Here is a 26,231-nt window from a genome sequence, read left to right on the forward strand (position 1 = left end):
CATTTTTACAGCAGTAACTTTTTTTTAAATAAAAATAGTATATATACAAAGATACTGGAAATAATTTAGCAATTATAAAAAATTCTGTTTGATTTTTTTTTTTATGTATTTTGCCCACGTTCCATCAATATTGGACTCTCGTGATCAGGGACACTGCTATAGCTTTAGGACAAAAAATTGCAACGAAAAACGTTAAAATAACTAAACAAAATGCCCTCAGACTGATCTGCAGTTTCAGACCCGGATTAATGTTGCTATTTAAAAAGACCTTTAAATTCTTCATGTAACTTTTGACATATACAAATCAAGAGAGTAGAATGTTTAATAGGCTTTTATTACAAAGAGGAAAAAACTGTTTGGATAATACTTCACTTTGTTATCTTGTCCCCTTTTTCATGAGGCTTTAATTCCAAACATTTCATTAATTTACACGTTACCAGAGAATCGTTTTTGTGTTTTTGTAAATAACTCCGTAATACGGAAGATTTGTACGAATTTTTATTTCCAATAATTAAAGTGGAACTTTAACAAATTTTAAACTTTCCATAACAAAAACTAATTTGTATTTTAGTGCTACGTTTCAATATATTTTGACCGCAGAGGAATGCTATGCGCGGTGAGGTCCACATCCTTCAAATCCTTTTATCCTGTAACTGGCTTTTTATCAGAGATCTGTGATGAAGTTAGTGATGTGCTAACGCTGCATAGGTATATACTGCATCTATAGTTCCTTCCATGAAGAATCATGAATGGAACCCTTTGTAACGGAGAAGCTAGATACATCTTTAATCAACTTAGAATGTGCTTTCACTTAGGTGTTGGAATGAATTTCACCTCTTCCCAAAGTTGAGTTTAATGATGTATTCTATCTTCTGATGGGAAGATGTTTATAGGCTAGGACAGGGGTTGGCAACCTTCCTCACTCCAAATGTTGTGGACTACGTCTGTGCTTTGTCAGCATTATGGCTATAAGTGCATTGTGGGAGATGTAGTCCACAGAATTTGGAGTGCCAATGGCTGCCTACGTGGGCTAGGATACGCCAATCTCTCAGATTGGCTATAATGGGAATGCCAGGATTGGCTGAAAGCTTTTTTGTTTGGCATAAAGTCAAGCATTTTGTTTGGCATAAAGTCAAGTTACAGATGGACTTGTCATTACAGTGAATTCCGAACCCTGTGTTTACTGCAGATTGCTTCTTTAGAGACAATCTAAGGCTTGGTATGCAGCACTATTCCCCAAGCCACATTGAGTATCGGTGGGTATGTGTATCATTCTCTCATCCAAGTGCGTGCAAGATCAGAAAGAGATTCATTTACAAGTTCAGAAAGCAGTTTGCTTGCGTGATGCTCTGTTAGATTTATTCCTGCTTGTCTTGTTCCAAGAATGGTCTTTCAACATCATTGTTGGCCTCTTTCAGCTACATAAACCATTAAAGCACATTAGAAAGAGACTTACCCTTTTCCGTTGTAAGTTCAATGCAAATACAATGTATACAGCATTTTCACTTCCTGCTCTGTACGAATGTAGTGGATGTGACCGAACGACAGAAACTATAATGCACTTTTAACCCTAAACATTCCGTTGTATATACGAGTAGTTTGAGATGTAGCATTTATTTGCCAAATAAAAAAATATAAAAAAGACATACAGACCATGTATCAGAATGCATTCGGGAAAAGAGGAACAGAGGGTAACCACAATTTAAATGCATGTCTGGCCACCATGGCTTTTAGAGCATCTCTTCCACTGTGGCCTTTGCCTATTTTGGATTTCATTTTAAACCACGATCTGGGGGAAGAAGACAACGTATTCCCTTTCTAAATCAATCCTTCATGGGAGCTGATATCTTCTTGTTGTTTTTTTTTTTTTTATTCAACTGTTGGTAGTTCATCCACCATGAAACTGTATCAGAGTTGGAACCTTGCATATGTGGTGTCTGTGGAAGATCCTATTAGACGAATGGATCTTCTATAGAACTTCTTGCACGATGGGTACAATTTAAACTAGGATCAGGGGTAGGTAACCTTTGGCGATCCAGATTTTTTGGACTACATCTCCTCTGTTGCCTTGCCAGCATTATAGCTGTAAGAGCATTGTGGAATATGTAGTCCACTACATGTGGATTGCTGAAGGTAGCCAACCATGGCCTCAGGTATCAATACATAAAAGCCATTTCCTCTATTGAGATGTTTTGTAAACCTAGTGTGAATTTCCTGTTGCTGTTAAATAAATACTTACGTTGTTAAAAACTTCTATAATCAAATAGAAATGATAATTTTGTGATGTATCTATTTTTTTGCTTGTTACGGTTTTGACATAGCTATTGACATAGTGAATGTTAAGCAGTGTTAGTCAAAGAATACAAATACAAAGAAACAAGTCCTGTGCTCAAACTCACATTACTTCTGGGTGGCAGCAACGACCACAATACACATCAGCCCAAATACATATAGTAAAAACCAAAGAAAAAAAGTTACCTGCGCTCTTTCCACATCCCTATGTATTTTTAATCAAATGGTGGTTTGTTTGTTTTTTTAATTCTTTATTTTTGGTGCGTTTTCATTTTTACACGACCACGTCCGGCCCCAACAGCCTGTAACTGTAATGCACTGTAACTGTAATGCAGGGTAACAAGGTTTGGTAATGAGTTTGTGAACAAGACATCTTAGTAAACAGTCGCACATTTTGTTTTTACATGAGAGTACTAGTAAGTTTTGTTGTAGCATTGTGTTAAGTCATGAGTGCGTGGATGAGGGAAGCGTGTGGGTAACCAAGGTATTAGTGGTGATGACCTGAGGCTTGTTTCGGTTACCCTAGTAGGTAAGTATCCCTAACCAAGGGGGCATCGGGGGGGGGGGGAGTTGTACACCTCTTGTGGGTGTATCTAGTGTGTGTATGTATGCAAGACGGATCTGAGGCTGCCTTTCCCCATGTCTGTTTAGTATGTATACCGGGTAGTGATAGTGTGTATATCGTATGTGTATGCAAGGTGCTTCTGATACCGCCCCTTTCTGGGCCTGTTAGTATGTAGAACGGGTATAAGTGGGGCAACCAGTAAGTTAAGAGAAATCTGAACAGAGGTTAGTATAACGCATAATATACACCAATATTCTTGGAGGTCTGTTAAAGTTCGTTCCTCGATGTGGGATAGTTGCGCCCTTTTCTTGATCAGTCAGGTAGCAGGTGTGGTTCTCGGTACGAATGGGATCGTTGATTCAGGGTCCCAGGTGTGTTCGACTTGGGAAGCAGGGGTTGCGGCTGGTGTTTCGGTAAGGCCCAGTGTGTAGAGTATTGCAGGTGCCTCCGATTCAGTAGTGAGCTTGTGGGTCGTTCCGTTGTGTGTTATTAGTAGGGATCTTGGCGTGCCCCGTCTGTATGTTACCCCCGCGGAGCGCAGGCGGCTGGTGAGTGACTGCAGTGATTTACGCCATTGAAGTGTAGTTTTAGTGAGGTCCTGGTAGAGGGTTAGGTGCGATCCTTCAAATGGTAATGGGGTTTTACCCCTCACTGCTGCCATCTGGCCCTTATCTTGTGGTGTATTGCATCGGAGGATGACGTCACCAGTGATTGGGGCTGCCGTCTAAGTGATGGTGGGCAGTCTGTACAGTCCATTGATAGTGAATTTTTTGGCTAGCGCTGGCGGTAACAATGAAGCAATCAGTCTTCTTGTGTAGTGAGGCAGTTCCTCTGCATCGATCTCAGGGGGTATCCCGCAGATTTTTAGGTTATTACAGCGATGTCTATCTTCCTGTGCCGTCATTTGAGTTGACATAGCCTGTTGTGTAGTTTTTAAGTGGACCATTGCGGTTTTCAGTTCAGCTACTTTGTTTTGAAGTTTCCCAATGTCCTCTTCAGTGTGGGTTGTCCTGTCACTGAGCTGCTGCATGTTAGATTTTAGGGAGGTCATGCCTGCAGTTAAGAGCCTCTGTATTTCCAGCAAGGTATTTTGCATATTGTGGAGATCCTGCTTAGTGGCAGGGGCTGTGCCTCCAGGGATGTCCCCAGTCATGGAGTGTGGGTACCCCTGCGTTGCTGGGATGTGTGTCTGGCTTGGCATGTCAGGGGTTGCATGGGGATCAGGGCCGTTAGCGGCCGCCATTTTGGATGGTACCTGCCGTTGTAGGAGAGTCCCTATGTCCTGCTGGTCCGTTGCCTGGGAAGTTTGAGGTCTCTGTGAGCGTCGCCCCATTGCTGGCGTAGGACTGTGGTGAGTTGTTGCCTGGTAAGCAGGGGTCTCAGCTGCCTTATGTGCACCCGCTCTGCCAAATAGTGCCTCGAGGTCGGCAAGTGTTCGCGTGTAGTAGGCCCCGGTCTTCTTTTTCGGTTTGGTCTGCCTCGGGGTATATTGAAAAGGCATCTGTCGGTGCCGCGGGATGTCCCCGATCTGTACCTGCTGCTTTCAAGTCTGGATGGGGTCTGTTTATGGTTGATTTGCGGCAGATTTCGCTTGCCGGGAAGGAGCTCTCAGAAATGGCATCTAGCCCGTCTCACGGTCAGGCTCCGCCCCCACAAATTGAGGTTTTTAGTTACCTCCAATGGCCATGAGAGGGTATGCCCACCTGCCACGTCAAGGCAGACCTCTTAGGTGGGTCCTAACTCTAACCATTTACCTTGCTTCCTTGAGCTTCTGGCAAAGATATCTCTTATGAGACAGAAAAGGGTATTTTTTATATACATCCCTACATGCTTATTAACCCTTAATTAGGACCAACTAGGAGGTCTGCCTTGACGCGGCAAGTGAGCATACCTTCTCATGGCCATTGGAGGTAACTAAAAACCTCCATTTGTTTAAAAATACATAGGGATGTGGAAAGAGCGCAGGTAACTTTTTTCTTCGGTTTTTACTATATGCATTTGGGCTGATGTGTACTGTGGTCGTTGCTGTCGCCCAGGAGTAATGGGAGTTTGAGCGCAGGACTTGTTTCTTTGTATTTGTATTCACTTTTGTATCACACAGCTAGGTTGCAATGCTGCTAGGTTGCAATGCTGCTGCCCATCCCATGTGTTCCCGTTTTTTTGCGTTTTTCACACACAAACGGCACTTACACTGATGATATCATTGTTGTGATACGGTTTACGGGTTTGAAACACCAATGTTTGTGTTCAGCGAAGTCTCTTGAGTATAACAGTACCCCTCATGTACAGGTTTTATGGTGTTTTCAAAAGTTACAGAGTCAAATTATAAGGCTTGTTTTTCAATTTTTTCACATTGAAATTCGCCAGATTGCTTACGTTGCTTTTGAGACCATATGGTAGCCCAGGAATGAGAATTACCCCCATGATGGCAAATGGTATGCCATCATGGGGGTAATTCTCATTCCTGGGCTACCATACGGCAACCAATTTGGTGAATTTCAACTTGAAAAAACTGAAAAATGTAACTATATTTGACCCTGTAACTTCCCAAAACACAATATAACCTGTACATAGGGGGTACTGTTTTACACGTGAGACATCACTGAATACAAATATGTATATGTCATGCAAAACTAAAACAATAACATTTCTTAATTTCTCAAATGTTTTAAAATATGTTTAATAGCTACGAATTTGATGTTAAATGAAAGCCCTGTTTCCCCTGAATAAAATGATATATAATAAGGGTGGGTGCATTTGATATGAAAGAGGTGAATTACGGTTGAACAGACATCTAGCCAAATTCCATGTTTTGTTTACGTTTTATTTTGATCAAAACGTGTACATTTGGCTCAGTCCTTAAGGGGTTAATATGTTGATTTTTTTTTTATATATATTGATATATTCTTTATGTATGATATATTTTTTTGACTTTTTAATATGCTGAAACTCAGGGTATAACTGGATTCCCATTGAGAAAAATGCATGAAAAATGTATATTTCCCAGGCTGAGGATGGAGGTTGAGTAAGAGAAGTGTGAAGGACCGGCATCTTCTGGTCCTCTTTGAAATTAAAGCATATCTAACGTTTTAATTTCTTAAGTTAAGAAAGTGCCCAAGACCTCCAAGCACCATAACAACTTAATATGTTATTCTCGTGCCTGGTGTTAAATAGTTACATATTACAAGGTTTTTTTTAATGGAATTTTACAAGTTGACAGAAGGGAAGTTTAGTGACAGTGGATGTGGTGGTCCTCCTGTGGATCCTCCCTGTGTAAAACATCTAAACCTCCTGTTAGATGTTCCTCTGCTGTGTGTATAACTTTGTGCCCTTGCCATAATCTACAGAGTAGTGCATGAATTGTGAGGGAAATATGTAAGTTTTGGGTGGTTTCTGGGTGTTGTCATCTACCACTCGACCTTAGTGACTTTTTTATGTTGTCCTGGATGAAGAAAACAAAATGAGATGCCGCCAAGCTTATCTGTTCACCTCTCACTGTTTCCTGAGTCTTCACCACATCATCACCGCTTCTAACTGAATAGGAAACAAATTCAAATAAACAGATTTCACATGTTTCTACACATGTAGCAGATGAATAACTATTCTCAAACACGCAGAACAGCTGTGCCCATTTCCTCTTTTGGTATACTCCTTTGATTACGGTGTTACTGCTCAAGCAGGACTTTCCACATGACTAAAATGGTTTAAAACGGTTGGGTAAAAACATTAATTTCTTCTATTGCACGTAAATGTTTGATGACACCTCTTGTAGACCAATCACCATGCTGTGAACAGAAAGGTGTCAGTATGGTATCACTATCAGGATGAAAAACAAGGTGTCTGTATGAAATGACAACTATCCAAATGGAAACAGGTACTCAGCCATTTGTGCATTGACCAGTCAGTCGAGTCCTGGTTCTCGTCTCATCCTCACTTTAATTCAGAGGGGAAAAAAAAATGCATTAATAAAAAAGAAGCTCCTAAGTCAGAAATTAGCTTAGGAATAAGCTGTGCCAAAAAGACAGACCTAGTTGATTCAATAAAAAAAAAAAAAAAGGTAAGTTAGCAAAGTTTACTGACCCTACCTGTTAATGATCTGCTCCATTTGATTCCAGGAATTAACTTCATATAGGAGTGAAACATGTGCTACAATTATCCTGTCCATTATTATTATTATTATTATTATTATTATTTATAAAGCGCCAACACGTTCCGTAGCGCTGTACAACGGGTGGACTAACAGACAAGTATTTGTAACCAGACGAGTTGGACACACAGGATCAGAGGGGTTGAGGGCCTTGCTCACTAAGCTTACATGCTAGAGGGAGTGGGGTAATGTGACACTAAAGGTAAGGGTAGGGTAGAAAAGTAGGTTGCTAGGACTAGGAGAGTATTCATTGAGGGCTGAGTGTTTTGTTTTGATGACAGTTTCAGGAGATGAATCAGGGTGCGGGGAGGGAAAGCTGTTCACAGTTTAATTGATACGCTTTCCTAAAGAAGTAGGTTTTCAAAGATTTTTTGAAGGAGTGGGGATTGGGTGAGAGTCTAACAGAGAGGGGAAGGGCGTTCCATAGGAACGGTGCAGCCCCAGAGAAGTCTTTAAGGTGAGCATCAGAGGTAGGAGTACAAACAGAGGCTAGATGTAGGTCTCCTGCAGAGGGTAGGGGCCTTGACGGGACATATTTGTGTATTACTGAAGATAAGTAGGTCGGAGCAGCATTGTGTAGAGATTTGTAAGCAAGTATCAGGATCTTAAATTGAGTCCTATATCTTACGGGAAGCCAATTTAATGACTGACAAAGGGGGAGGTATGGGAGGTGCGGGCAGACAGGAAGATGAGCTGGAAGCGGCAGGATTAGGCAATTGATTGGACATGAGAGATGAAGGAGAGGTCGGAGTCAAAGAGAACACCTATGCAGTGAGCCTTAGAGCTACAGCGGATGGTAGGGCCATTGACTTGGATGGACACAGACAAGGGAGTAGCAACACTTGAGGGAGGGAAAACCAGAAGTTCTGTTTTGGACAGGTTCAGTTTAAGGAAATGATCACCTGTCCAGTTGGAAATAGCAGAGAGGCATTCAAAGACATAAGTCAAGAGGGGTGATAAGAAACCGGGAAGGGCAGATACATTTGCATGTCATCCACATAGAAATTATACTGGAAGCCGAAGGAGCTGATGAGTTTAATAAGGGAGGCAGTGTAGAGTGAGAACAATAGGGGACTAAGGACAGACCCCTGGGGAACACCAACAGAGAGGGATTGAGGTGAAGAGCCAGAGAAAGAAACACTGAATGAGTGCTGGGAGAGGTAACTGAGCACCAGGAGAGAGCGGTATCTTGTAGACCGAGATTATGGAGGATGAGAAGAAGCTGTTGATGATCAAAAGTGACAAACGCAGATGAAAGGTCAAGGAGAATTGGAATAGAGTAGTGGCCATGGAATTTTGCAGTGTTAAGATCATAGGATACTTTGGTCACAGCTGTTTCAACAGAGTGATGAGTGCGGAATCCAGATTGAAGCGGGTCAAGCAGAGAGTTGGATTCAAGGAAGTCTGTCAATCTCGCATTAAAAGTGTCAAGTGTGAACATGTCATAAGGTATTACACAGTTGTGGTACACCCTCAGGCTTTAATATTATAATGCTTGTGTGAACCACCAACCATGATTTAGAATAGTCAATTTAAATGATTCACATTTTTTTTAACCACCAAGGGATTTATGCAGTTTCTAAAAAGGTTTAAAAAAACAAAACAAAAAATATATATAAAAGCATTGATAGCATTTAAGTCTGCTATAGAGCAAATTAAACAAGATATCAATTAAAACAAGATACGCACAGAGTGGAGGGAGACAGTATGAAAAATACCTTGATGTGAGTGTAAAACTGACAGCCTACACAACCAAATCTCTCTCCCCCATAATGTTGTTGGGCTACAACTCTCAAAATTCTCTTCTTGTCTATTACATTCAAAGGGGGTTGTAGTCCATTGTAGTCCATTGCCATCTGGGGAGCTAGGGATTGACAGCCCTGTATTAGATTTCCTGTTGTGCTGGGGAAAGTAGAATTGCTACAGTAACTGATTTACTGTGTTCAGCTTCCTGTGGTTTGAGGTACATGATGTGCCTGTTTCACCCAACGCAGACCACATGAAGTAGCATGAGTACCCAATGTTGGGTGTTGTCAAAAGGGTTAAGAATAGAGGATATGTTCTCTTATTAATGACTTTCTACCTTCATGTATATCTGCAGTGTGTTTCTTTTTTACAAAGACATTTTTTTTTATGGGAAGCGCTCTACAGAAATATTCGTGAATACATTTAACTGTAACACAATGAAAAGTGTCTAATAAAACAATAAAACCTAGTTCATTGACTGTACAAAAGTTACACGACTTGTAAAAGTTTCACAAGATGTTACCTTATCATATTACTACAGTTTAAGCTGTTGATAGAAAACAGTGCATTCTAATTATATATCTCCAGTTCTTTTACCTTTTCAATTTTTATTTTTTATTTTTTTAATTCATAACTCTTCTCTCTAATATGATTCTTGAATATAGAATCACATTTTTTAGTAACGTCCAGTCCGCTACATTAGCAGAACACCGGCCACCATAGCGTCATTACACAAAAAGTTAAATTACTTCTGTAGAAGAATATGGGGCGCGTCTTATCACCTCCACCTCTGGAGACCAGAAGCTCCCTGCATTGAGTTAGCCTAGTAGCACAATGGCTTAGCTTATTGCCTAAGAGCAGACCCCCATTAATTGATTGACTACTTACACTGGGAGGAAACCAGGGCACTTCTGGCACCAGAATTACTTAAGCAGGCTGTAGTGGTTATGGTACTCAGAGCGTTCCTTTAATTATTTTAACTACTATGAAAATGACATTGCACTGGCTTGGCACTTTTATATGTTCTTGCAAATCTGGGACATTGTGGAAAAACCACTGTTTCTTTAAGACACATTTTAGTGTTATTGACCAAATTGGTTAATACATATATTTTTTTTGGACCAAGCTTGGAAAAATTCTGATTTCTCACATTCCACTGTACTCAGACAGAATCTGTTTCACTGCTGAATTCTTTCGAACACTTGTCACTTTTCCTTCCAAACATTAATGGGAAGTATTTATGATACACGGTCTGTTGAGCAACTTCCAACATAGAGTTAGACAAAGCCAACCTTGTTTATTTAATCATCAGGTCGTGTAAGCAACATTGAGATAAAGTCATATTTATCATTTGTTGTTGATCTAAGACAGTACAACAGTAACTAGGTTATAATATTAATCGTATCACGTATGCCAAGGGATGTCTCCTCTGAAAAATACAACTATATTAATCAAGGAGCTATAAAAGATTTTATTGTCAATTTCTTTTTCTTTTTCTTTTTCATTATTGTAAAGGGACACTATAGTCACCAAAACAATTTTAACTTAATGAGCAGTTTTGATGTATAGATCATGCTCCTGCAGTCTCACTGCTAAATTAACAACCATTTAGGAGTTAAATCACTTTGTTTATGCAGCCCTAGTCACACCTCCCAGCATGTGACTTACACAGCCTTCCTAAACACTTCCTGTAAAGAGTCATCTAATGTTTACACTTTATTGCAAATTCTGTTTAATTTAGAATTATTCCTGGTGGAGTCTGCAAAGTGCAGATACTGTCCAAACCTATTTTTTTGTAGGTGTATAGTGGCTGCAATTATTAAAGCTTATGACTCTCAAAACATTCAAATCCCGAATGAAATTAAGGCTTATTCAACAAGATCGTGGGCAGCTCAGGCAAAGATTCTTGTTAAGAGCATTTATAAGGCAGTAACCTGATAAGCAATAAGGAAAATTTATTTATACTTACGGTAATTGTATATTCCTGGATAAATCCATGGCAGCATCATTTACCCTTCCTCCCTCCTTTTCACTGCCTTACGGACTTGTTAGAAGATGGGAGGTCTCTTTTATATTCTTTATTTCTATTTTCTGTCCTGTTTGCCGAGAAGGGAGGAGCTACCCATTAGTGATGCTGCCACGGATCTAGACGATTATGGTAAGTATGAATACATTTTCCTTAATTACATTGAAAGGGACACTCTAAGCACTATAACCATTTATGTTTTTTTTGCACAGGTAGTGGTGTATAGAGAGGTCCTTTTGACCGTAGTCTTTAAGACCATAATAATAATGGATTATTACGGTCTTAAAGACTATGACACAAAGGCCTCAATTTAATATTGTTTAATAAGCTTTGCAAATAATTTAATATTTTTGGAATTTAATATGTTTAAAATTATTTGTGTTAAATATAGAAATATAAAAAAATATATACAGTGAGGGACAAAAAGTATTTGATCCCCTGCCGATTTTGAATGTTTGCCCATTGACAAAGAAATGATCAGTCTATAATTTTAATGGTAGGTGTATTTTAACAGTGAGACAGAATAAAAAAAAAACTCCAGAAAAACGCATGTCAAAAAAGTTATATATTGATTTGCATGTCAATGAGTGAAATAAGTATTTGATCCTCTATCAATCAGCAAGATTTCTGGCTCCCAGGTGTCTTTTATACAGGTAATGAGCTGAGATTAGGAGCACTCTTTTAAAGGGTGTGCTCTTAATCTCAGCTCGTTACCTGTATAAAAGACACATGTCCACAGGGGCAATCAATCAATCAGACTCCAAACTCTCCACCAAGACCAAAGAGTTGTCCAAGGATGTCAGGGACAAGATTGTAGACCTATACCTATACAAAAAGTATATCAATATATCATAAAATATAAAAATATTACAAAATGTTAGTATATTTAGTAATAATTAATATTTTTAAAAGTTTTTTCAAAAATATGAAATCATCTGAAAAAGTTTATTAAAAAAAATATTAAATTGAAGATTAACTCCTTTGTCGATCAAATCACGGCGAATTTTGAGTGCCTACAGGAAGTACTTGCATGGGCTGAGTCTTGGGAGAAAACTCAACTTAGAACAAGGCTTTTTTTCAAATATATTTTGATAATTTTTCCAATATATATATATTTTTTTATATACGATATATATTTTGATTTTTTTTAATATGTTAAAAAACATAACTTAAAAAGTTTATCCAACAATACAAATTCATTTGGAAAGCTTATTCAACAAACCGAGGTCTTTGAGTTTGCAAATGTTAAATGATTCCTAAAAATATATACAGACGTCGGGATAGTTTCATTTTAAGCGTACGTTTCCAAGAATCATTACTATCTTAGAAATGTTCTCAAAAATGTTTTGCGTCTGGTTGTGATGATAAAATAACTGTACTTTCACTGGGAAATTACAAAAATGATTGCACTTGATGAACTATTTATATCATCAAGTCAAAGGTCTTTCTTAAAATGTAGATATAACAAAGGTGTGTCCGGAACATGATGTGTTCTTTGATCAGGGCTAGCCTGCCCATTACGTGGAACCAGGGCGCTTAAAAAAACAAACAAACAGCCGAGCTAATTCAGCAAGGCAAGAGCTAGAATTAGGTTTGGTTAAATCTGCACTTCCTTGTGATTTCCAGGGAAAAGTAATACTATAGAAAGCAATTAAAAATTAGGCATGTGCATGGGGAAAATTTTCAGTTCGGTTCGGCATTCCGAAATTCGGGACTTTCGCAATTCGGGACATCGGCAATTCGGCACTTCAACACTTCGGAACTTCGGCAACTTCGGAACTTCGGCACTTTGGCACTTCGACACTTCGGAAATTAGGCAACTTCGGCAACTTTGGCACTTCGACACTTCGGAATTTCGGAACTTCAGCATTTCGGAATTTCGGGACTTCGGCACTTCGGGACTTCTATTGCAGCCGCTTAGTAGATAACTCCCTAATTCCCATGGTATTAGGGAGTTATTTACCAAAATGCTGAAAGACCTAAATAGTTCTTTCAGCCAAATTTACTAATACAAATTTTTAATACTAAAAATGACTTAGTATTAGTACATTTTGCCCCTACTCGCTATACCGTGAGTAGGGGCATGTCTACTGTTAAAAATAAAATTAAAAAAAATAGGGTTCCCCCTCCCAAGCCCCCAGGGGGGAGGACATTAGGTCCCCCTTTTATTAGTATTTAGGGCCCCCACCCACCGCTCAGGGGTGGGAGCAAAGGGGGAGGACATCAGGTCCCCCCCTTATTCCAATTTAGGGCCCCCACCCGCCGCTCAGGGGTCGGGGCCAGGTGGGAGGACATTAGGTCCCCCCTTATTATAATTTGGGGCCCCCATCCATCGCTCAGGGGTGTGGGCCAGGGGGGAGGACATTAGGTTCCCCCCCTTATTCTGATTTAGGGCCCCCACCCGCCGCTCAGGGGTCGGGGCCAGGTGGGAGGACATTAGGTCCCCCCTTATTATAATTTGGGGCCCCATCCATCGCTCAGGGGTGGGGGCCCAGGGGGAGGACAATAGAGCCCCCCCATTATTTTACATTAGGGCCCCCACCCGCCGCTCAGGTGTGGGGGCCAATAGGTTTAGTCTAAAATCCTCCACTCGCGCGTCGCGGGTGGGGGCTCGGAAGGGGGACCTTTTTTTTTTTTTTTTAAACAGTGAGCAGCCACAGGCTGTTCACTGTTTAATAGACATGCCCCTACTCGAGCTATAGGGAGTAGGGGCATAATTTACTAATACTAAGTAATCTTTACTTGTATTAGTAAATTTGGCTGAAAGACCAATTTAGGTCTTTCAGCCTTTTAGTAGATAGCTCCCTAATACCATGGGAATTCATTTCTGTCATTATATTGACTGGCTTAGTAACTTACATTTTATATAAATGTATGTTACTTGATTGTTGTAAGTGTTGCAAATGCTTTTTTTTTTTTTTAAATTCTTTATTTATATCCAGGCAGAGCACCAATAATGATACAAACAACACAATACAGTAAGACACAAGGTAATATAGCATACATCCGATATTGCACAAGTGAGAAAAACAAACAGTGTAATAAGGTATTCTCCGAGTGCATGCGTAAATCGTGTGCAGACTGTCATATCCCAAGTTCTGAAAGTGCCCCGCCAGGGTTTTTTTATAAGAGAGATAATATAAAAGATGAAAATTATCGTGATCCGACCAGCTATCAAGTTCCGTATCCTCTCACACCATGCTCATATGTATTTACCCATATAAAGTACAGGTGGGATCAGAATGTTTGAGGGAGCCTAAAACTAAGTGTTGCAAATGCTTACAGCTGAATCCTGTTTGTATACTTTTTATTTAAAATCGTATACAGTGTAACATTCTTCTTCTTTCACTGGGTAAGTATATTAGTACTTAGGCAATACTGTACTTCGGAACTTCGGCACTTTGACACTTCGGTACTTCGGCAACTTCGGCACTTCGACACTTCGGAAATTCGGTAATTTCAGAACTTCGGGACCTCGGCAATTCGGCACTTCAGCAATTCGGCACTTCGGCAATTCAGACATTTGGAAGTACCCGAATGTCCGAATTGCCCGAAATGCGTCCTAATTCATATTCGGACCGAAACGAAATGCACATGTCTATTAAAAATGTATAAATAAAATAATGGTATATCTTTCTATTTGACTGTGCATGTTCTGCTACACCCCCATCTTTCTGTCAGGGTACCTGTGGTCTCTACCTCCAAAAGAGGTAGAGACTTAGCTGTTCCACCATTCAGACGGTCTGATGACTCCCTTCCCCGCGGTCTATCCGGTCATGCAAGGCCGGCCGCGAGGGAGTGACTGCCTTTTACACCATCTAGGCAGGAAGTCATCATCAGGACACTCCTCCGGATCGACCTGTCAGTCAATTGCTGCAGGACCAATCAGGATGTCTCGGAGGTGTGGTTACTGCTCTGAACAGGGTATTTAACAGAGCTTCCTTCATTAGCTCATTGCCCTGTCGTGGTTCTAGCTTGTTCTAGTCACTCAGTGCTTGTGTATTCTATTATCCCTTTTGGTTTTGACCCGGCTTGTTTACCTTACTCTGCTTATCTCTGTTACCCTTGATTCGGCTTGTCTCTCGCTTACCTGTCTTCTGTTACCCTCGACCTCGGCTTGTCTTTGACCATTCTATACGGTACTACTTACGTTAGTCCGGCCATTCTTAGGTCCGGTATACGTATCTGGCTACTGTTTGTACTCTGCGTGTTGGATCCCTGTCCCGATCCTGACATTACGACAGGGCCAATGGATCCTGCAAGTACAAACAGTCAGCTGGCTTCTCCTGATCCTAGGTTTGAAGCCATGGATCACAGAATGGATCAGATGGCGCTTGCGCTACAGGCTCTACTATCTCATGCCAATAACCCACCAGAGGAGATACGTAATACCCCTGTTTCTCCTGTCAGTTTAGGTCTAGAGGTAGCCACAGTGGGTGCTTCTTCTCGCATTACCCCCCCAGTACGCTATGGTGGGGCTCCTGAGAAGTGTCGTGGTTTTTTAAACCAAATTAGTATCCACTTTGAATTGCAACCCCGCTCTTATCCTACAGATAGGGCAAAGGTAGGATTTATTATCACCCTACTTATTGAGAAAGCTCTGAGATGGGCCAACCCACTATGGGAGAACGATAACCCATTAGTGTATAACTATAACGCATTTGTAGCTGCTTTTAGAAGAACATTTGATCCTCCAGGTAGAAAGGTTAATGCAGCCAGATTACTGTTGCGCCTGAGACAGGAGAACCGAACACTGGTGGATTATGCACTAGAGTTCAGGTCTCTGGCGTCAGAAGTCAAGTGGAATGAGCAGGCGTATATGGATGTATTTTTGAATGGCCTATCTGAAGTAATCCTTGATGAGGTTGCTACCAGAGAACTCCCTGAGAATTTAGAAGATTTAATTTCGTTCATCTCTCGTATAGATGAACGTTTAAGAGAGAGACAGAACACTCGAGAGAGGAACCGGAGACCTTCTTTTAGGTTAGCCCCCGCTTTTCCTAGTCCTGACTCCACGGTATCTTTGCTTCCTGAACCTATGCAGATAGGTTATACCCGCCTCTCTGAGGAGGAAAGACAGTACAGGAGAAGAGAGGGTTTGTGTATATATTGTGGAGCCAAGGGTCATTTACTCTCGAACTGTCCTAACCGTCCGGGAAACGCTCGCACCTAAGTCTCTCTAGAGGACAAGCCTTGGGTGTTTCTATTTTGTCCTCTGCTCCTAATTATAAAGATCACAGGCTTCTGCTACCAGTTTCCTTAAGTTGGGAGAAGGAAGTAGTAAGGGCTATGGCATTGATAGATTCCGGTGCTGCTGAGAATTTTATCGACCAAGCCTTTGCTATTAAGAACAATTTCCCATCCCAGCTAAGGGAGACACCCTTGGCCGTTGAGGCCATAGATGGTAGACCACTACTAGACCCTGTTATCTTTCGTGAAACCATACCCATTAGTTTAAATGTTGGTATCCTACACGTGGAGAATTTATCTCTTTTGCTCATTTCATCCCCTTCCGTTCCCATAGTTCTGGGGTACCCATGGTTGAAGAAACATAACCCTATTATCGATTGGGAGTTAGGGGAGATACTCTCGTGGGGCCAGGCTTGCCAGGATAGGTGTTTATGCAAGGTTTCTCCATTAGCTAATGTTAACATACCTGATACTCCTATTCAGTCCACAGAAAGACAGATACCAGACCTTTACCTAGACTTAAAGGCAGTATTTGACAAGAAGAATGCCGATTCTTTGCCGCCACACAGGCCATTTGATTGTAAAATTAAGCTCCTACCTGGGACTATGCCTCCGAGGGGTCATGTATATCCTTTGTCTGTTCAGGAAAACTTGGTTCTAGAGGAGTATATTCGGGAGAACTTAGAAAAGGGATTCATTAGGAGGTCTTCTTCCCCGGCCGGGGCTGGGTTCTTTTTCGTTAAGAAAAAGGATGGCACGCTGAGACCTTGTATCGATTACCGAGGCTTGAATAAAATAACTGTCAGAAATGCCTATCCTATTCCACTTATTACCGAGTTATTTGATCGTCTTAAGGGCTCCAAAATCTTCACCAAGTTAGATCTCAGAGGGGCATATAATTTGGTGAGAGTCCAGCAGGGACACGAGTGGATGACGGCGTTCAATACTCGGTACGGTCACTATGAATACACAGTTATGCCGTTTGGACTTTGCAATGCTCCTGCAGTATTTCAGGATCTGATTAATGAGGTACTTAGGGAGTTTCAACATGATTGTGTCATTGTCTACCTAGACGACATACTGATACACTCTAGGGAGATTGAAACTCACCATAGACAGGTCAGAGCGGTATTACAGAAACTTCTGCAACATGGTCTATACTGTAAATTGGAAAAATGCAGCTTTGATCAGTCTCAGATAGATTTTCTTGGTTACGTGATTTCTGGGGAAGGTTTTAAGATGGACCCTGACAAACTCCAGTCTATTTTAGATTGGCCTTTACCTAAGGGACTTAAGGCTATTCAGAGGTTTATTGGTTTCTCCAATTATTATAGGCGCTTCATTAAGGGTTACTCGTCTATTATTGCGCCCATTACCAATATGACCAAACAGGGGGCAGAAACTAAGACGTGGTCTCCTGAAGCTCTCGCTGCTTTCAAGAGGCTCAAAGAACTTTTTGCTTCTGCTCCAATATTAGTCCATCCTGATACGACTTTGCCGTTTCTACTCGAGGTCGATGCCTCTGAGACAGGAGTAGGTGCGGTTCTGTCACAAAGATTAGCGGTAGATAAACCATTACACCCGTGTGTTTTTTTTTCCAGGAAACTTTCTGGGGCTGAGAGCAGATATGACATCGGAGACAGGGAACTGTTAGCAGTCATTAAAGCCTTAAAGGAGTGGAGACATTTGTTGGAGGGGACCCTACACCCTATTACGATTTTGACAGACCACAAAAACTTGTCCTATATTGGGGAGGCTAAGCGCTTATCCTCTAGACAAGCTCGTTGGTCCTTATTCCTGACTCACTTCAATTATGTACTGACTTACAGACCTGGTTCTAAAAACTCTAAAGCCGATGCATTATCTCGCCAATATGAACCTTCTACTGTACCTGAACCAGTTCTTTCTTCTATAGTTCCGAAGTGCAATATCATTGCTAATACGAATCTCAGGATTCATTCTCCATTACTGGCCGAGATCATTAAGTTGCAACATCTCGCACCTAAACAGACCCCTGCGGGTCGTCATTTCGTTCCTCCTGCTTTTCAACTGGAACTTTTACAGTGTTTACATAATAGCAAGATGGCGGGACATCCTGGTATTCGCAAAACTTACGCCTTGATCTCTAAGGACTTCTGGTGGTCTACTTTACGGAGGGATGTTGAGGAGTTCATCGCTGCATGTGAAGTTTGTACTAAAACCAAACAACCCCATACGCTTCCATGTGGACTCCTGCAACCCTTGGAGGTTCCAGAGAAACCATGGTCCTGTTTGGCCATGGACTTTATTATCGATCTACCTATCTCTAAAAGACAGACTGTTATCCTCACCGTGGTTGACAGGTTTACTAGGATGGCACACTTCATTCCCCTGCCTAAACTTCCGTCTTCTCCCGAATTGGCAGAGATATTCGCCAAGGAGATTTTTCGCCTACATGGGATACCCTCTCAAATTGTATCGGACAGAGGCTCCCAATTTGTTTCCCGCTTTTGGAGGTCCTTCTGCTCTCAACTTGGTATTAAATTAAACTTTTCTTCTGCCTATCATCCTCAGTCTAACGGAGCTGCTGAACGTACCAACCAGAAAATTGAACAATATTTACGATGCTTTGTTTCTGAACACCAGGATGATTGGGTCGGTTTGATTCCTTGGGCGGAGTTTGCACACAACAATCTCGTTTGCGATTCTACTCATTCAAGCCCCTTCTTCATGAATTATGGTTTTCATCCGTCTATTCTTCCTTCGGATTCTCCTTCCCAGGGGGTGCCGTCGGTTGATGTTCATGTTGCCAATTTGAGGAAGTTGTGGGATCAAACTCGACAAATCCTTGTGCACAACTCTATGTTGGTCAAGAAACACGCTGATAAACGTAGAAGGGCGGCTCCGGTCTTTGTTCCAGGTGATAGGGTATGGTTGAGCACGAGGAACATCCGTTTAAAAGTGCCCTCCATGAAGTTCGCTCCTCGGTATATTGGACCCTACAGGGTGCTGACCCGTATCAATCCGGTTGCGTATCGTTTAGCTCTTCCTAATACCTTACGCATTCCGAACTCGTTTCACGTTTCATTGCTGAAACCACTCATATGTAACAGATTTTCCTCCACAATAGCCCCTCCTCGCTCCGTTCAGGTGGAGGGTCAGGAGGAGTATGAGGTCAACTCTATTATTGATTCTCGAATCTCCCGGGGGAGAGTACAATATCTGGTGGATTGGAAGGGATATGGTCCTGAGGAGAGGAGTTGGGTACCTCAGGAGGATGTTCATGCTCCCCGTCTCCGCAGGGCGTATCACTCTCGCTTCCCATCTCGTCCCGGTTCATTCCGCCCGGTGGGCGTATCTGAGAGGGGGGGTACTGTCAGGGTACCTGTGGTCTCTACCTCCAAAAGAGGTAGAGACTTAGCTGTTCCACCATTCAGACGGTCTGATGACTCCCTTCCCCGCGGTCTATCCGGTCATGCAAGGCCGGCCGCGAGGGAGTGACTGCCTTTTACACCATCTAAGCAGGAAGTCATCATCAGGACACTCCTCCGGATCGACCTGTCAGTCAATTGCTGCAGGACCAATCAGGATGTCTCGGAGGTGTGGTTACTGCTCTGAACAGGGTATTTAACAGAGCTTCCTTCATTAGCTCATTGCCCTGTCGTGGTTCTAGCTTGTTCTAGTCACTCAGTGCTTGTGTATTCTATTATCCCTTTTGGTTTTGACCCGGCTTGTTTACCTTACTCTGCTTATCTCTGTTACCCTTGATTCGGCTTGTCTCTCGCTTACCTGTCTTCTGTTACCCTCGACCTCGGCTTGTCTTTGACCATTCTATACGGTACTACTTACGTTAGTCCGGCCATTCTTAGGTCCGGTATACGTATCTGGCTACTGTTTGTACTCTGCGTGTTGGATCCCTGTCCCGATCCTGACACTTTCTCAATCAACTTTTGACTGGCTCAAGGTAATTTTAGCAATAGGAGAAAATATCTGTTAATTGACTCAGCTAGGATTCTGACAAGGTTATTTGCTGAAGTGAGAATTGTCAGAAATTTAAAGTAAATTCAATCGAATTTAAGGCCAAAAATAGACAAACTGTATCATAGCTGATTTTGATAATTTTTTTCCAGTTTTGATATTTTGAACTTTAAATTTTAGACAAAATTTGAATTCACAATTCGATTCTCCCTTTGATAAATAATGGTGAGAGTAGTTGTGACTAAACTTGGCCCTGCAGATGTTTGTGAACTTCACCTCTTGTTATGCCCACCCATTACAAATTTGGAGTATAATCACTGTGAAATGGCAATATTTAACCTATCCTTTTTCATAAACTGCATAAATGGTAAGATATTCCAAGTTTGAGTAAAGGTCTTAGGGTGAGTGGTTAGACTGGCAAGCTCTTATGGGTATTTATGCAAGTTGAAGTACATGAAAAAGTAGGTCGAGTGCGCATTCTTACCAGATCTGAAATGTGAAATTCTGCACATGAACAGATGTAGGATGTTATCGGAGGTTGGTTTAACTTTGAGATCATGAATTGATCTTTTTTCTCTTATTGTACTCACCTGACCTAACCTTTGTTTGTCTGCATTTCCCAGCCAAGATCAACAAGACACGTCAAATGGGGAAGGTCGAAGAGCAAAACCGCCCCACCCATTCCTCTGTCGATCTCAGTTATAAGCTTTGACCTTTTCACCTAGTAATCAGACTGGAGAGAGCACACAGAGAGGAGGTGAAACAAAGACCAATGTTTCTAACTTTCTTCCTCTAATGCAATCAGGGCCGGCGCCACCTATAGGCGAAGTAGGCACCGGCATAGGGCACACAGTCTGAAGGGGCGCCCTGCCCGTGCCACTTCACACGCGCTTAGACAAGTGCGCTGCCGCCACGCCATACGGCACTGAGGGTAGAGGCGCAGACAGCACAAATGCAGTGGACGCCGCTCTCGCCAGGAATGCCTACATATTGTTTTGCACCCCTTGAACATGCTGCAATAAAGAAAAGTACAGGTTGAAATAGATGTCTTCTCAGAAACGAGCGGAAGAGGAAATGAATCCCAACAGGCAACAACCTCTAAAAGACTGCGAGAATTAACAGGTCCATGAGGCTTCAGTATTCTTTCACTGCAATGATTCCATTCTAGAAGGCCAATTTTTTAAAATTCAAAACAAGAAATATTTCCTTGTGTTAATTATAGATAACATTAACACAGAATATAGGATATAGTTTGGATTAAAATTGCTATAAAACGTGCTGATAAATATTTGCTGCTGCAGTAAGCATACCGTTCATATGAAAGTTTGCAGGCACACAATACCCCAACTAAATACTTCATCCAACTGCAAAAAGCTTAGTAATTACCCAAAATAAATAATAGCTTAGGTTCTGGTGATCATTGTTTTAATACACTAATTCACACCGGACTACCAGGGGCCCAGATTCCCCCCTCCCTGGCCCAAGGTAAGCCTCAGGGAGGGGGAAGAAACAAATGTTTTTGTTTAGTTTAACTATATATATATATATTATTTTTTAAACCTTCCCTTTAGCCTTTTTTTAACTCCCTACATCCCACAACACTGCCCAGAATCCCCAATACTGCAACTAACCCCTACTATTGCCCCTAACCACCTACCACAGGTCCTACCCTCACTACTGTTCATAACCCCCAGTAAATGTTCTAACCCCCCCACTATTGACCCTAGCGCCCCACTATTGCTCCTAATCACCTCGTACTATTGCACCTAACCACCTCCCACTACTGCCCCTAACCCTCACTACAGGTCCTAACCTCTCACTATTGCCCCTAACCACCTACCACAGGTCCTAACCCCCACTACTGCCCCCAATCCCCCACTACAGGTTTTAATTCCCCACTATTGCTCCTAACCATCCCTTACTATTGCTCCTAACCACCCCCTTACTGCCCCTAACCCCCCTACACCCATCTAACCCCCACTACTGGCCCCTGACCCTCCACTACTGCCCCCAACCTACCACCTAGGCTGTAATGCCCCCAACAGCTCCTAACACCTAATTTCAGCCTCTAACCCTCCACTACCGCTTCTAACCCCTTAATCTTCAAATCGCCACTACAGACGCTAACACCCATTACAAGCCCTTAGAACCACACTATATCTTGTAACCCAGCACTTCAGCTTCTAACCCCACCACTACTGGTCCTGACCCCAATACAGGTCCTGACACCCCATTATAGGTCCTGACTCCCCACTACTGCCCCATACCTACACTAACCCCCCAACCCCTACAGGTCCTAACCCCTCACTTCAGCCTCTAACCCTCAAATACTCCTTCTAACCCCTTAGTTAATCTCAAACTCCCAACTACAACCGCAAACATACATTACAATCCCTTGTATCCACACTATATCTTGTAACCCGGCACTTCAACTCCTAACCCCCCCCCCCATTTATTCCTTAACCCGCTCCTACTGCTCCTATCCCTGAATGCTGTCTTTAAACACTCACTACAGCACAGAAAGCCACAACGTACACTTCACACATAGCTACACCACTTTCATCCACCCAAGACAAGATACACACCCACACCACACATCCACACATTTTAATAAATATTCACATTACATCACAAAAAAAAAAAAAAAATAACACAGAGGAATAATATCTGGCTGCACACCCTAATAAAATGTGCTGTGCATGCCTATGCAATACATGTGGTGGCTTTAGTGGAGTCTGGGCAAATTAGCTGCCCAGGCAGACCCAGCAAAGAGTGTTAATACTGGCCAGTCGGCCAGACTGCTGTAGAAGCAGTCCCTCACGGATGGGGCATATGTGATGCCATGACATGGGCAGATCCTATGGGTAGGACATTGTGATTTCACTACATGGAGGGGGGTCGTGCAAATTATTTTTTGCCTAGAGCGGCAGAAATCGTTGCACCGGCCCTGAATGCAATGTGTGCCTTAGTTGTGCCAGGACTGAACTGGATTGTGATGGGATTAGTTGAGTATTTAATATATATTTAAAACATAAACATTTATTATCAATAGTGTAGTTTCCAGGAAAGTGACGGCTTACCTTTTATATCCTAATACTTATACTGACAGATGTTTGCATCTGTTATTTTATATGTGAGAAGCTTGGAAGGTGACTGTGAGCGCAAGGTGCAAATAATTGAATCACAATGTATATATGAGAACACATATATAAAGTGCCGCCCGTACGTTTTATTTTTTGGCTCTGTACTCCGGCACATTGGATTTAAAATGAAATAATGAAAGATATCAGACTGCTTTAATTGGAGTTTTTTTTTTTTTTTTAACCATCTTTAGGTGACCCAGAGAAACTGGACAATTGAACATTCTCTAAAACAAAATGTTAGTCCTACTTAGCACTTGAGCCTCAATTTATTACTTTTGGATAAACTTTTCAAAGAAATTAATATTTTGCAAAATGTGTTAAAAGTTTGATATTTTGATATATCGATATTTATTTCTATATGATACATATATTTAGAGGTATCATGGGGGCTAGATGGTGGAATACGTGTTTGTGTTCCTGACCCTATAGTGTTCCTAGAAATTTGAAATGAATTTATTCACGTTGTATCCTCACTTTTCTAAACAACCCTGATTGTCTTTTTAGCATCTATGCCCAAAAATCCCATCATTAAGCTGAAATGATCTTGTTGGTCAGAGTGACCCTTCAATATAAAATGAAATAAATATAATAGTGGCAAAATATTCACAAATCAGAACATTTATTTTTCTTTTTCTCAATAGTTGCACCAGGGAAAAAAAAAACAAACAAGCTGTAATTATATGCGTTAACATTTCAAATTCCAGGTTATCTCCAGTTCTACATGGCAACTTTTTTAAAATCTGTTTTACAATAATACATATATTATTAAGTATGATAAAAACGTTATAGTAGAATCTGTCAAAGTATTTTAATGTGAATATACAATTATATTCTATTTATATACATTTACAATGAACTTCCATACTAAGGTCCTTAGTAAACAAAACACTATATTTTACATATACATATACACACATATATATATACCAAACAGCAGTATGTACAGAGAAACATTTACATTATAAAGACAAACAACATCAAGAAAATCGACTTTTGTCGGGTGATCCAGCACCTTCATGTCCCAGCCGTCGAGCTTACGATGGAAATTGTATCAGCTAATATTAAATATGTTTTTGTACTGGTTTAGAATGTGCTCCACAATTTGGTTCTGAAACACCATATACATCGCAATATATCCGTTTTCTGTCTCGGGGCGAAGTAGAGTTGGACCGAATACAATTGAGATACTTTGCACCGACATACGATTAGATTCTCGATATTCGATAACACTACAAAAGGAACAGACATATTATTTGGAGCTTATATCAAGGGAACGTATAAAGATTGGCAGACAATACATGATCATTGTTACTCTACAACAGATTTTTGGGTGATCAAGGCCAACTTGCTGTAGAACATTTAGGGGTATAGAACATTTTCAGGGTTATTCAATAAGTGGGAATAATCTAAAATTCTATTAAAATTAAATATAGTCAAAATGGAAACAGAACAGACTTTTCTAATTCAGCTATGTTGGGCTTAATTTAGAAATTCACTTTGAATTCCCGTCAATTTCTGAATTTACTGAGTAACCCTGTTATAGTTCATACTTCCAGCTAAACTTACTTCCCAGATAGGAATCACGACACAATTGCCAAGACATTAAAACAATACATAGTTACATAGTTAAAGAGTTACATATTTACTCTTAATAACTAAATTTAAAAAAAAATTGAGATTTGAAGTCAATGTGTTTGTGGCACACATTGTGGTGGCTTGTGGCATGCTGCATTGCTCCCAAATGTCCCTATTTAGAAGGGACAGTCCCTATTTTGAGCCTAAATCCCTCTGTCCCTCTTTTCTATCCTAATGCCACTCTTTTCTAGGAGCTCCATATTGTTGGTGTGTCTGAGTGTATAACAGAGCTCCACAGCAATAACACTCCCAGTAATGTGTCTGAGTGTATAACAGAGCTCCACACCAATAATACTCCCAGTAATGTGTCTGAGTGTATAACAGAGCTCCACAGCAATAATACTCCCAGTAATGTGTCTGAGTGTATAACAGAGCTCCACAGCAATAACACTCCCAGTAATGTGTCTGAGTGTATAACAGAGCTCCACAGCAATAATATTCCCAGTAATGTGTCTGAGTGTATGACAGAGCTCCAAAATAATACTCCCAGTAATGTGTCTGAGTGTGTAACAGAGCTCCACAGCAATAATACTCCCAGTAATGTGTCTGAGTGTATAACAGAGCTCCACAGCAATAATACTCCCAGTAATGTGTCTGAGTGTATAACAGAGTTCCACAGCAATAATACTCCCAGTAATGTGTCTGAGTGTATAACAGAGCTCCACAGCAATAATACTCCCAGTAATGTGTCTGAATGTATAACAGAGCTTCACAGTAATACTACTCCCAGTAATGTGTCTGAGTGTACAACAGAGCGCCACAGCAATAATACTCCCAGTAATGTGTCTGAATGTATAACAGAGCTCCACAGCAATAATACTCTCAGTAATGTGTCTGAGTGTATCACAGAGCTCCACAGTAATAATACTCCCAGTAATGTGTCTGAGTGTATAACAGAGCTCCACAGCAATAATACTCCCAGTAATGTGTCTGAGTGTATAACAGAGCTCCACAGCAATAATACTCCCAGTAATGTGTCTGAGTGTATAACAGAGCAAAACCGCAATAACACTCCCAGTAATGTGTCTGAGTGTATAACAGAGCTCCACAGCAATAATACTCCAAGTACCGTGTCTGGGTGTATAACAGAGCTCCACAGCAATAATAGTCCCAGTAACGTTTCTGAATGTATAACAGAGCTCCACAGCAATAATACTCCAAGTAACGTGTCTGGGTGTATAACAGAACTCCACAGCAATAATAGCCCCAGTAACGTGTCTGAATGTATAACAGAGCTCCACAGCAATAATACTCCCAGTAATGTGTCTGAATGTATAACAGAGCTCCACAGCAATAATACTCCCAGTAATGTGTCTGAATGTATAACAGAGCTCCACAGCAATAATACTCCCAGTAATGTGTCTGAGTGTATAACAGAGCTCCACAGTAATAATACTCCCAGTAATGTGTCTGAGTGTATAACAGAGCTCCACAGCAATAATACTCCCAGTAATGTGTGTGAGTGTATAACAGAGCTCCACAGCAATAATAGTCCCAGTAATGTGTCTGAATGCATAACAGACCTGCACA

At 41.2% G+C, this 26,231-nt stretch overlaps 1 protein-coding gene across 2 annotated transcripts in view; it reads right to left on the reverse strand.

The window, feature by feature from the left end:
• Positions 1 to 23,966: 23,966 nt before the first annotated feature.
• ARHGAP27 (Rho GTPase activating protein 27) overlaps positions 23,967 to 26,231 on the reverse strand; it is a 95,808-nt gene continuing 93,543 nt past the window's right edge. For both annotated transcript variants that reach the window (XM_063459427.1, XM_063459428.1), the window contains one exon: positions 23,967 to 24,295. In XM_063459427.1, coding sequence (XP_063315497.1) covers positions 24,118 to 24,295 — 178 coding nt within the window. In that variant the 3' untranslated portion in view covers positions 23,967 to 24,117. The remainder of the gene's footprint in view (positions 24,296 to 26,231) is intronic.

Source organism: Pelobates fuscus, chromosome 6 (assembly GCF_036172605.1).
Source record: "Pelobates fuscus isolate aPelFus1 chromosome 6, aPelFus1.pri, whole genome shotgun sequence".
Taxonomy (NCBI): domain Eukaryota; kingdom Metazoa; phylum Chordata; class Amphibia; order Anura; family Pelobatidae; genus Pelobates; species Pelobates fuscus.